This window comes from Sylvia atricapilla, chromosome 2, assembly GCF_009819655.1.
Source record: "Sylvia atricapilla isolate bSylAtr1 chromosome 2, bSylAtr1.pri, whole genome shotgun sequence".
In the NCBI taxonomy this organism is placed as follows: domain Eukaryota; kingdom Metazoa; phylum Chordata; class Aves; order Passeriformes; family Sylviidae; genus Sylvia; species Sylvia atricapilla.
In genome coordinates this window covers 84,007,634-84,020,818 of record NC_089141.1, presented here as the reverse complement: position 1 = coordinate 84,020,818, position 13,185 = coordinate 84,007,634, and the positions used below count along the sequence as shown (strand labels likewise).

Sequence of the window (13,185 nt, the reverse complement as noted above, 5' to 3'; positions counted from 1 at the left end):
TCTCTTTTCCAATCCTGGAGAGTTGAAGCCAATGCTTTGGTGTGCTGCAGGATAGCCTGTGGGTACGTGTTTCCATCTGGACATCAATATGTAGATAAGGCTGATCCATTGATCCTATAAAGTGACAGATCTTTTGTTACTCTGTGAGTGCATAGTAAACCAGAGCAAAACAGGCAAAGCAAAAATCTCAGCCCTATCTATCTCTTAGCTGGAAACTGAGCTCACAAACATTTACAGACCAAATACTTCAACTAAAGATCTGGGGTTCTGGTTATCTTACATCAACAGGAGCTTTTTAATGCCAAGTTATGATGCACATATTTTTGTATCTTTTACTACACTATAATAGCTTTTATTTTGGCTTCTCCAGGAGAAGGGTGAAGGAGCTAGGCCTGTTCAGTCTTGAAAAGAGATGACTGAAAGGGGACCTCATCAGTGCATATAGTTATCTAAAGGCGGGATGTCAGGAGGGAGCCAGGCTCTTCTCAGTGGTGCCAATCACCAGGACAGGAGACAAGGGGTAGAAACTGTTGCACAGGAAGTTCTACCTGAAAATGAGGAAGACTTTCTTTACTGTGGGGGTGACTGAGCACTGGAACAGATTGCTCAAGAAGGTTGTGGAGTCTCCCTCACTGTAGATACTCAAGAACCATCTGGACACAATCCTGTGCAATGTGCTGACCCTGCTTGAGCAGAGGTTGGACCAGATGACCCACTGTGGTCGCTTCCAGCTTGACTGATTCTGTCACTGTGGGAGCACAGCAACTCCTCGGCCAGTGTATACTGTTTCTCTGACTTAAATAAAGGATATGCGTGGCTGCTCTTGTTATAAATATTGTCAACGGCTTAGCCTAAATTAAGCATTAACGAGACCAGAAGGCTCGAATCCTCTATATATAGATTTCTGTAGCTCTCCAAGTTGGCCCGTGTATTTCTGGCTCCCCAAGGCATGAATGCACGGCGTTGTGCCGGCGCCTGTTAAGGATGAATTTATTCCGCATCGGTCTCCCCGCGGCAGCGGTGGCGGGGTCAGGGGCAGTGGCGGTGGCAGTGGCGGTGATAGGGACAGCGGCGGTGGCAGGAGCAGTGGCGGTGGCAGTGGCGGGGTCAGGGCCAGTGGCGGGGTCAGGGGCAGTGGCGGTGGCAGTGGCGGGGTCCGGGGCAGTGGCGGTGACAGGGGCAGTGGCGGGGTCAGGGGCAGTGACAGGGGCAGGGGCAGTGGCGGGGTCAGGGGCAGTGGCGGTGGCAGGGCCAGTGGCGGTGGCGGGGACAGCGGCCCCCGAGCCGCCCGTGCCCGTGCCGCCGGCCCTGGGGCAGCTCAGCCGTCGCGCCGTCCCTCCTGCCGCTCGGGGGTTGTGTCGCGGGTGAGGCCGGGCCGTGCCGTAGCAACCGGGCGCTGTCGGTCTCCAGGCTCACGGCGGCACCGAGGGCGGCCGGGCAGGCGGCGGTGAGGCCGCGGCTGGAGGCAGGTGAGGGCGGAGGGCGGCCGGGCGGGCGCCACCGCGCTGGGGAGGAGAGGAGAGGCGCAGGCGGCGGCCTCGGTCCCGCCGCAGGGCAGAGGCAGGCGGGCCCGGCGCTGGCGTAGGGCTGTGCCGCCGAGCCGTGGTCCCTCACCCCGGAGGCCCCGGCTTCCCTTCCCCGCCCGTTGCCGTGCGGTGTTTACAGGGACGCGGCCGGCTGCCTCAGGCGGCCGCTGCGAGGGCACAGCGCCGGTGAGCGACATGGCCGTGGCTCACCCTGGCCCTTGTCCCGCTCTTCCCCTCTCCCTCAGGCCCCGCTGTGGGTTTGCTGTGACACCTGTGCCCTGTCTGAGAAGAGACCCCATCAGTGTATAAATATCTAAACGGGGGCGGACCGGGCTGGGGTGTGCGCCAAGAGGAGGGAGCCAGGCTCTACTCAGTGGTGCCAATCACCAGGAGAGGAGGCAAAGGGCGTAAACTGATGCACGGGAAGTTCCACGTGAATAAGAGGAAGAACTTCTTTATGTGGGGGTGACCGAGCACTGGAACAGATTGTCCAGAAAGGTTGTGGAGTCTGCCTCCCTGGAGATATCCAGGAACATCCAGGACACAGTCCTGTGCCATGTGCTCTAGCGTAGCCCTGCTTGAGTGGAGATTGGACCCGATGAGTTGCTGTGGTCTCTTCTGACCTGACCCATTCTGTGATTCCATGATTCCCTTTCTTCAGCGGGCAGCCGCCAGCCTCAGCCCTCTGCACTCCCATTATCTGGGGTTTGGCACCTCAGGTGGTGTGGGGCAGCTTCGTGGGCTGTAAGGTGTGTGGGCTTTCCCGAGGCATTCCCGCTGTCAGGGGCAGCCCAGTGGAATGGCCTCAGCAAACATCGCCACCCGCACACGTTACACACTCGGAGCCAGTGGTGGGTTATGGCTTTAGCAGTTTGTTTGCACTGGCCAGAGCGGAAAGGGTAGAGGTGCCCAGATGAACTCTGGCTCACCTTTTGAAAATAACCTGTTTGGATTCAGATCTCGGGCTGAAGGCTATTCCAGCTATCACTGTTTTTGAGCTCACTGTTTCCACTGGAAGTTGCTTCATCTGCTTTCAAATGCTCCTTTTCATACAGAGCATTTCGTGTCCAGGTGTTGTTCAAGCAGCTGGGGGTGGTGCTGAAGGCTAAGGCAAGGGAAAATCTGTTGCCATACCTCTGGGCATCTGGAAAGTGAGACAGCACCTGGGGTTCATTCTCTGATGCATGCTGCTGCCTGAAATATGTCTTAGCGATACCATGAGAATACTGTGGTACTTTTACTGCATTCTGGGAGAAAAATGGCACGAGCCTTGTGGCTTGCTGTGGCCTTTACTATAGGCATTATCTGCCGCAGCTCATGTGTGGCAAGGGCTTCCCTTTAATGCCCTGATGCCAAGGTTAGTCAGGGGTTGTGCTGCAGAACACCTGGAGTGTTAGGGTGCAGAAGAGAGTCCTGCCTTTTTTAAAGTCTTCCGTGCCCTTCACACTGTTCATCTCTTTCTTCATGTGCAGGACAAAGACCGAAATGGTTTTTTATGTTTCCTTATTGGTATTAAACCCATATAAGAGGAATAAAAATTCCATTCCATTCTGCGGTTGAGAAAGAAGAAGAAAGCTAAGTCTTTGGGTTAAATATTTTATCCTGTTTTTGTTTTACTGTGGGAAAAACGGCTTGATGACAACAGCTAACAGCTGGCCTACTAGTGATTCATAAATGTACCTCATTCATTCATCTTACTTATTAAAGGATAAACCAAAGCACTAATGTCTCAAAGCAATACACTCAGCCACTATATGCTACCTTGCTTTGTCTAGTGTTTTGTGTTCTGTTAATCTGCTGTGTCTTATTCACACTTAGGCCTTATACCACATTCACACACATAATTCCTTTTCTTTGTGACTCATCTTGTAGTCTTGTAGGCAAAGTTATGAATCTTTTCACAAAATTGCATCTCAGATACTCCCAGGTTTAGTCATAAATTGGATTATAGCAAAGGTAAGATATACTGTAAAGCAATACTAGAATATGATACAGCGGGCTGACAGCATGTCAAAGCACCACACTAATTTTTCTAGTATATTGACTCTTTATAATGATAATTTAGAGTGAGGGAAGAGAACCAATATTACCAATTTTCTGATTTCTCTCTTTTGAGCTTGTGGATCCCTGTCTTCAGCCTTTCTTGCGATGGAGAGTAGCTATCATTTTTACTTTATAGTATTTTTTTACTTGTGGAAAATCCTGATCTCATCCTTCTGCAGTTTATTATTGGCTGGGCATGTGGAGTTGGTCTGAAGTCCATATTGACCTGTGCATGAAAATATTTATATTTTTTAAACAATGATTCCTCAGGGTTTCAGAATAAAGCAAAGAGGAGCTGCCAGTTGAGGAATCTATCATGACTGCTGATCCATCTAAGAGACTTGCCTGGAGTGACTGTGAGTATTTCATCACTATTTTTGCATAGGTTCCATGCTTTCCTAGATAACTTCCAGTTTCCTTTGGAGCACTGTGGTGTGTGTGCTGGCTATGTACAAGCCATTCTGAGGCTGTACCACTCTCACCTGGACTGTGTATGGGGTGCTGAGCTGGCCTTTATGTATTTTTGGAGAAGGAAACTGGGAATGACTGTTCAAGTGACTATAAACAATGCCTGACTGTATTCAAAGCTCCAGCAGCTGCAAACCTTCACCTGCCTCTCTCTAGAGTTAACATTTGTCGCTGCAGCTTCAGCACAGAGCAGAGGAGGGCTGGTAAAATGCCAACCTCTACAGGCGTGCCAGCCCAGCAGCCTGCTTGTAGGACTGATGACGGTGAAAGAACTCATGCCAGTCTACACTGTATAGAAAAAAGCCCTCTGACACTGAAAGATGATTTCTTTCAGAAGATAAGAGTCTCATTTCCTTTTTGTGCTGTTAACTGCAGAACTGTCTATCTAATGAACCTTTGGAACCAGGTTGGTTGTTATAATACTGGAATTTAGCAGGGAGTTCTGATCATATTCTATACTAGACTGAAGGTTATTTTGGAGGCATTAGAGGCAGAAGTACCTTTCTTTGTATTTTGGGCCAGTTTGGTTCATGCAGTACATTTATGGGCAATTTATGGTATATGGGCAAAGGAGAGCTGTGACAAACCAGATGATGTTAGTACTGGGGAAAACATACAGAAATTTCCAAAGTTCACAGAAAGTAAAGCTAGATTCAGCAAGAGTATTTAAGCAACTAGAGCCAGCTTAGCTTATGCAGAGTATTTTGGGAATGAGCAGGAAATACCAAAGTCCTCCTAGAACCTCTGTGACAAGAAACAGAGGCATTATTGTTGTCATTGCTTCCATTTCTGCCTCAGCACTCTGGGGTCTGAGCTGCTGCTGCCAAATGCAAGTCGAGCTAGCCTAGCAAACCATACTGCCGTGCTCAGGTGTGTTGCATGTCCTCTAGAACTTAAAAGGAACCTGGACCTTCATGTCCATGATTTCTTGTGCATGCACATGATCCATCACAGCCCACAGCAGAAACTGACAGAATCATCATTTAAACTTGAGGCAAGTCATGTGACTGGAGGGGATTTCACCAGCCTTGCAGTAAAGTCACATTCTTCTGGGGACAATGCTATTGCTTATGGTAGGAGTTCAACATACAATTTTTAGGAAATACTTGTTTATTGCATTATGCTTCTAATGTATATGTAGTGATGGTCTGACAGTCTTTGAATGCCTATTATGTGTTCTGATTTCCAAAACTTAGGAGGGATGTCTTAGGAGTTGGAAGAAGTGCCATCTGGCAAACTGGAATTATTATTTCAGGGCTTGAATTTCAACATATAAGAGATTTTCTTTAATAAATTGAAGGTGAATGTATACGGATGAATAAAAAGATGTAACAGCAAGTGGATGTGTAGGACTGAGAGCAGCTTTCCAGATTAAGGAGATTACTCAGTATAAAAATATAAAAAAGAAAAGAAGAGGTGAGCTATACATATATGCAGGACCGTGGAATACAGGTAAAGAAAGGAGGGAATGCAGGTAAAGAAAGGAGAAATTACTCTCGCTTGATTTTGAAATTGTTTGGTTAAAATATAAGTGTAGTGTTTCCCTCATTTCTCTTTACAGCAGATGCTTTTGATTCAAAGTACAGACAAGATCCTGAAGATTCCCACAAGGTCCACAAAAAGAATTCAAAAGAGGAGGAAAGGAGACTGGCGGTCAGTCAGTGGAGAACAGATGTGCAGTCCCTTGTTTCATCTTCTAAATGGCTTCAGCGTTATGGTCTCGAAAGAAACAAATTGTCCCTGTCCCAGATTTTGTCCCAGGTTGGATTCCAGCACAGGAAAGGTATAAGACAAATCAATAATAGGATAATAAATCCCCCAACTTTGAATAGTCTAGAGAGTCACACTCATTCTGCACCCCAATGTACACAGTGGAGTTTTTCACTTTGTCACTTATGATAATGGCAGAAATGGAAGCTGTATCCACAGTTGTTGATATTGCCAGTTCAGAGAACTGAGAAACTCCTTCTCCTCTGGATATGAGAAGGACTTGGGGTCTGAGAACAGCTTTCCCTACTCAACTGTACTGTTTCTTTACCCTAGGCTGCAGTTCACATCCTCACCAATACAGCTATAGCTGGGAAATAGCTGGTGCTGCTGAGACTGTTAATATTTTTCTTGCAAATAACACATGATAAGATCTCTGTCTCTTTTCAGATCTCAAACATAATGTATGCCATGCCATAATCTGTGACCTACTATTGATCACCAGGGCTAGTAAACGTGCTTGGGAATAGTATATTATTTCTGGGTATCCAGCTTTAAGGAAAAAGTTAAATTTGATTAGAATTCAGTCTGCTTTTCATGCAAACTCAGACTATAGAAAAATGTTCCTTTGCAGTTATCTGACAGCTGGAGGGGAAGAGTTTGCTAATAATTATTAACCACTGCCATAATGGTGCTTTGCAGAGCATGGTAATATATTCTTTTCTTTGAACAGCTTGCTGCCAGAGAAGTAGGAATTGTAATGTATTGCAGTAGTTCTAGGTTGCATAATTTAAGGTTTTGGCTGGTTTGTGTCCATAGGGCATTCAAAGATCACCAGTGCAATTCTTGATATCTTGTATGCTGCAGATGAATAAGAAGCTGTTAAGCAGGGTTAAAGTTGTTACAGCGTTAGGAGCAGAATGTACTAGCTTGGCAGGGCAGCATGGTGTACAGATAGAAGCTTCATGACGTTCGCTATTCCCACCCCTAATGTTTTCCTATCAGTGGAGATCCTGGAGATGATTTCTAGCTACTAAAAGTGCAGCATGCAGCCTTTTCCTTAGATGCACTCACTTCTGCACCCATTGAGTTGTGTAAGAGAACAGCATTATCTGTACTAGATTTTGTATTTGGTTTGACAGACAAATATTTGCAAGTCCTGTTGTGAGTTTGCCCAAACCTCACAATAATTAAAGTCCCATGTAGCTTTTTGGCCTATAAGTAATTAGATGTAGGTATGTGAGTGTTTTCCTCACTTCTGACTAAACTGGGAGGAAGCAGCAAAAGCAGGGCTGCTTCCTTATTGGAGGAAAATTAAGCAGGAGCCAAAAGGGACTGCAGACCAGGCAGTGCCCTCATTGAATAGGATACAGTCCTGCAGCAGGGCAAGGTAATTAACCATGTCTAGGGTCCATCCAGGGAATGCAACCAAGGACAACAAGAGATGCAGCCCGAGGTTGAGGGCCTCAGGGCCCCATCATAGATACAACCAGAAAATAAAACAAAAGCGGAATTAGAATTTCTCTCAAGTATCTTAATGTCAAGAGCTCAATACTGATGCATGTGCCTCACACATGGAGGATATATACATCAGTCTGAAAAATACTAGTTCGAAGTAGCGTCAAAGAATAGCAACTTGATCTTTTGTAAATTTTACTGTAGATTATGTGACCACCTTGGGGAAACCTGTGGCTTCTCGGTATGCAGATGGTCTGTTTCCTCAATACAAGAGAGCACAAGATGGCAGCGTGTATAATGTAAGTGTGGCTGGTGTGGTAACTTCCCTCTGTGCTTAGAAGTTGTTGTTATCACTGCAGCAGAATGATGAGACTAAAATGCCTTCCTATGGCATAAAATACTTATATTCTTTGTGAGAGCTTTATATTTTGATTATTTTTTCTTCTGTTTTGTCAAACTGTTAGTGATAACAATCAGTGGTAGAAAAGCTAGATATTTTTTCCTTTCTAAGTCTTAGTCTCTTGCTTTGGTGCAGCATTGCAGTAAATCTTTTCCAGGCGAGATTACAGTTTCTAAGCAACATCTACCCTGTCTTGAAAGAGGGAACCCTTAAAGAGAAGGTGCTCAGAACCAGTTTAAAAAAATAAAATTGTAATCAATAAAACAAATGGGGACGCTGAAATAAGAAGACATAATGCGCTGTCGTTGCCAATGCAAAGCAGTGCTTTGCTTAGTGCCAGCAGGTCACAAAAGGCTCAGCCTATTCTATAGAGACAGCTAGCTGGATCTCTGCCCAGGCTCATGTTCTAAGGAATGTCTTAGCAACAGCTGCTGGCAGCCCCATTGTTAAGAGGGTGGATTCTGATTGAAGAGATGTGCATGTGAGTGTGGAAGGGAGAGAGTTAATTTATAAAGGATTTTACAAAAGCAAATGGCTTGTCATTTTTTCTGATGACTAGAGTCACTTCTGATGGCACAAAGCTTAAAAATGGGTAAAGAACCATTTCAGGGAGCCTTTCCCTCTCATTTTATTCCCATTAATTCAAAATGAAATATCTACATAATGTCTTTTAATCTTAGGACATGTTGTGAGCAGTGGGAAAGGCATTTTTGCTACTATATAAAATCTGGTCAGATCTCCTTTAGGATATTGAGTACAATATTGTATACAGTTACTACAGGCTTAGAAGAAGCCATTCAAACAGAGCAGGTACTGAGAAGAGTTGGTAGGATGAACTGCAGTGGAGTGGTCATATCATAAGAGGGCTTGGTTGATGCTGAAATGTAAGCCTGAAAGAAGACAGAAGAAGAGTAGTAATATTGCCCTTGAATGCTCCAGAAAGGCAAATTACAGGGATAGGGAGAAGCTCTAGTTTTCTCTGCTAAAAGGCATGCTAGTCCAAAAATAAATGGCTATGAACTGAATGAATAAAATTAGACTGGACAGTCAGAAGTTTCCTGGCCCTCAGAGAAATGGAAATCTGCACTTGCTTACTACACGTGAGGGAGTATTCTAAGAAAACTGCTTTAAGATTGAGTTTGTTTGGTGTAGTGCAATAAACTCCTTAGTATGAATCTGACTGTCATAGGAGGAAACTGGATTTCTAAGTGCTCCTTCCCAGGCTGACATTCCTTTGGCAGACTGCCTGAGACTCTGCATGTGGGAGGCACATTACAGGGCCTGAGCTCATATTAAAGAACACAGAAAAATACAAATGAGAGGGAGAAGTGTGCAGACTGACACACAAAATATCTTCTCCCTGAGAAATGTTCTTGTTTAAAAACTTTTTTGTTTTTCCAAGGTTTTGCACTTAGTCTTGGAAAGGAAGTTAAAAGTAGAAGGCAACCAGTATATCAACTCACATGGGCCAGAGATACTGGGGGGATCTGTGGTGCATTTTTAGACCCACAGGTGATGGTGAATGTGTATACTTATTCATAAGGAGCATGTGCTGGTTTTAATTTTAATACTGGATCTAGATTTTACTTTACTGAAAAGAAACGGGAAGTTTTAGTTGTTGATTGCAGTTATCTGAACTAAATTTGCCTAAGCACCTACCCACAGATAGTTAATCTGTAGTGCTGGGCATTGTTAGTGAAATAGTAGTACAAACAAGAAACATTTTACGTTTTCCTTTCAAATGCTAAAGACAAGGTGGAGATTGAAGTGCCCTAGAACCAAACCGTATGCTGCCTTGTATTGCTGTAAAATTTTTTTTTTAAAGCCAGTCACAGTTCTAGTCTGAGTAGGTATAAAGTTTCTGTGTCCTTGTTTGTTCACCCATCTGCTCTGCAGCCCTTTCTACATCTTAGCCTGTGTTCAGCTCATTCTAATTGCTCCAGTTTTGAGACAGACAAGTCAGACAACCCACTGGCACTGTCCCATGCCCACATAAAAAGATTATGAAAAGCAATTAGGACAAAATGCAGTGCCTTTTCTTTATAGCTTAGATGCATTTGTCAAGTATTTGCTCTGAAACAGTGGCGGGAAAACGGGTTGTTTTCACTGCTACCTTAGCTGGCACATCTGACACTTACAAACTAGCTATGCAGCTGTGCTAAGCTTGGGGCTGCATTTATATTATTTGTTTTGATGTTCAATTTCCTTCTCTCCCTTATTTGAATAAAGCTGACAGCCAAAAAAGAACTGATTCTTCATTTTGTGGATTGCCTAATTGGAGCTATTGAGCTATATCAGCAGCGAATGGAATGGTTAACCAGTGAGAGCCGGCAGATATTTGGAGTGATTCAAGAACAGTGCATTGTCATTGTGTTGGATTTTGGCACTGCAGCTCCAACTGAATTTGATCTATGTCGGGATGCACTTTCTATGGTACTTGTGGAACAGGTGATACGGATTTCCAGATTCAACCTTATTCGGTAAGCAGAAAGAATCAGAATCATAGAATGGTTGGGTTGGAAGGTGCTTTTAAAGGTGATCTGGTCCAATACCCTGCAAATGGGCAGGAACACCTTCCACTACACCGAGTTGCTCAAAGCCACATCCAGCCTGACCTTGAATGTTTCCAAGGATGAGACATCTTCCCACCTCTCTGGGCAATCCTGCTCATGTGTTTCTGCATTGTAAAACAATTCCTCCTTTTATCTAGTTTGAATATAGGTTTTTTCAGTTTAAAACCATCACCCCTTGTTGTATTACTAAAGGCCCTACTAAAAAGATTCTACCCATTTTTCTTGTAAGTTTCTTCGAGTATTGAAAGGCCACAATCAGGACTCTTCAGGCTAGACCAAGAAGTCCATGTCAGCCCATTGCTGGAGAGTAAAAAGGAGTGGCATGTGTTTGGATACGGTGCCTTTTGTTCTGGAAATTGTCATGATTCATGTTGTGCTAATAGCTGTAGATTTCCCACCAATTTTCACCCATAGTCATGCTGAACTTGCCACTTCCGTTTAACAGAAGGCCACTGTTACCCCGGAGAACAGATAAAGGGTAACAGAACCCAAATACTGACACTTTTGTCCTCTACAAAAGCAGGAGGATTTTTAACAGCAGTAGCGCCCTTCAGATGATGCAATATTAGTGAAGCAGTGAGATTCTATCTGACCACCTATTGCATTCTTGTGTCTTAAGGCATTACAAGTTTCTGCTTTGCAGCTAAATGTGCACTCCCTTAAGTGCCATAGGCAGAGGCATAGCCATTCGTATTTCTATAGATTTCCATGGTCACAGAAATCAGTAGCAGCACTAGGAAACAATAGTAGATTTCCATAACAAAAGATCTCCAATCGCTTGTTCCCTAAGAGGAATAAATGAATTTGTATTTAGTTAGAAGAATAGAAGCAGTTATTCAAATTTTACCTATCTGCAAAAATTCTCATACATGCATGAGAATTTGAATGCGTAAGCTTGGGTTTGGATAGATGAGTGGAAAAAAAACAATGCACAAATTAGGTCATATAATTTTAAAATTGGCTCCGCAGTGTTAACTTGCAATTACATGGTGATTCCTAATGTTATTTTACCTGGGAGTTGTCTTAAAAATTTGATTCAGGTGCCCTATCTTCATTCTCTAAATTGTGATACTACTGAAATTTGGAAAGGAGAGCAATAAAATCACAGAATGGATTGGGTTGGAAGGGTCATTATAGACTATCTAGTTCCAAGGCCCCTGCTATGGGCAGGGACACCTTCCACTAGACCAGGTTGCTCAAAGCCCCATCCATCCTGGCCTTGAACACTTCTAGAGATGGGGAATCCACAGCTTCTCAGGGCAATCTGTTGCAGAAGTAGATATCTTCTGAAGATCTTTTCCAAAGCAGGTAACTTCCATAAGTTTTGAGAACAGAGAACTTTTTCTTTAAAAATGAACTGCAAAGCCAAGTCAAAATTGAAGCAGTAATTATGTCCATCAATCTGTTTGTTTTTGTAGGAGGGAAACAAAAGACAATATAGCATATAAATTACTGCTTTAAAAGAGTATTAAAAGAAACTCTTCAAAATAGTTCTTGATGGAGTGTTATGGATGTTAAAAACGGGCCAGGAGACCTGCTCCTTTGAAAAGCCTTTATTAGTCAGCTCTTTAAAGGGGGAACTCGAGGGGTCGCCTGCGCCGCCGCCGCTCCTGTCGCCGCCCTCGCTCCTGTCGCCGCTGAGGATCAGGTGTCAGTCGGACCTTCTGCTCTCGCCGCAGCAGAGTTGGGAGGCTCCGATCTCGCGGGAATTCCCGGCAACCCCACTGGGCTCGTGTGGTCTAGGGGTGTCACTTCTTCCCAGTCCCTTTGTGGTCGTGGCGAGGCGGCAGAAGCAGAATTCAGTCTTTAGGTAGCTGAGGGTCTTCTCGGTGTTGTAGTGCCTCCCTTTTTACCTGGATTTGGTGCTGGGTCGCGGCTTTTGGGCCCGCTTGCCGGCAGCTGTACTTCGGTTTTGGAGCGGTGCACCATGGAAGTCCTTGGATTTTCCTATTAGGCGGGGCCAGCAGCTCGAGGAGCCGGCAGGGAACGGCGACAGCCTAGCCCGACGGAAGGGGGGGGCCCCGGGGTTTTAGAGGGGGTATACAACTTGGAATGAGATTTTTGAGGGTACAAACTTTGGTACAAACAGCTTAACAGACCGGTTTACAACTGGCATAATATTTGAAACAGTACAACTTTTTAACAAATGTCAGACTGTGTAAGAAAATGGGAATCTCTTACATTTTATTCATTTCAGTCCCCCCTCTATTTCTTTGATCGGGCCTTTGCCCGCATCAATTGGCAGTTTTTTTTTTTATTCATGGGAGTATATCTTTTTTAATTTCTGGTATTGGTTATATATTCTTTTGGCTTTATTCAGTTCTTCAGTTTGGGGTTTTAGTCTTATTTTAGTAGGTTTGGGGCTTGCTTGAATGGTTGCAGTTCGAATTAAACAGGGGAATATGCAGGGAAGGAGTAGGAAGCTGGCAAGGATGCTTATTACAATAAATAAGTCAATAGGTAAGTTTTTATTAAGGGGCTCATCAATTTCATTCAGTGGCTTTTCTTTTATTAAATTTGCAACTCCCTTTGGATTGTCTAATTTTTTTGGTAAAACAATTCTCTTATAGGGCACTCTCTAGTTAGGTGCTGCATAAACGTTGCAGCAATTTTTACCATCCAATATTGTTTTTCATTTTTTTGGCAAGTAGATACTTGGGTTATATTAAAACACGTGGGACTCACATGAGTGTGAACTCTTATAAGGGACTGCAGATTCTCTTCATCATAGATGAGATGGTAGCCCCTAGAGCATGTTCCTTTGGCATGTTTGCTTATTAATGGGACTATAATTAGTCCTCCCAAGAGTCCAGTATGAACCATTATCTCGATCTCACCTGGTCTTGCCTCTTGGGTTAGGGAAGTGGGATAGTCATTCTTAGGGCATGCTCCTTCGGTGGGTTTGCTCATCAATAGGACTATAATTAGTCCTCCCAAGAGTCCAGTATGAACCATTATCTCGATCTCACCTGGTCTTGCCTCTTGGGTTGGGGAAGTTATTTAGCTGGCC

The 13,185-nt window shown here is 44.4% G+C and overlaps 1 protein-coding gene across 1 annotated transcript in view; it reads left to right on the top strand.

The window, feature by feature from the left end:
• The first annotated feature begins 1,383 nt into the window (after positions 1–1,383).
• Positions 1,384–13,185, top strand: part of VWA3B (von Willebrand factor A domain containing 3B) — an 83,878-nt gene continuing 72,076 nt past the window's right edge. The window contains 5 exon segments of the mRNA XM_066340509.1: positions 1,384–1,469; positions 3,840–3,925; positions 5,599–5,820; positions 7,407–7,501; positions 9,832–10,082. Of these exon segments, the coding sequence (XP_066196606.1) occupies positions 3,886–3,925; positions 5,599–5,820; positions 7,407–7,501; positions 9,832–10,082 (608 nt within the window). The 5' untranslated portion in view covers positions 1,384–1,469; positions 3,840–3,885.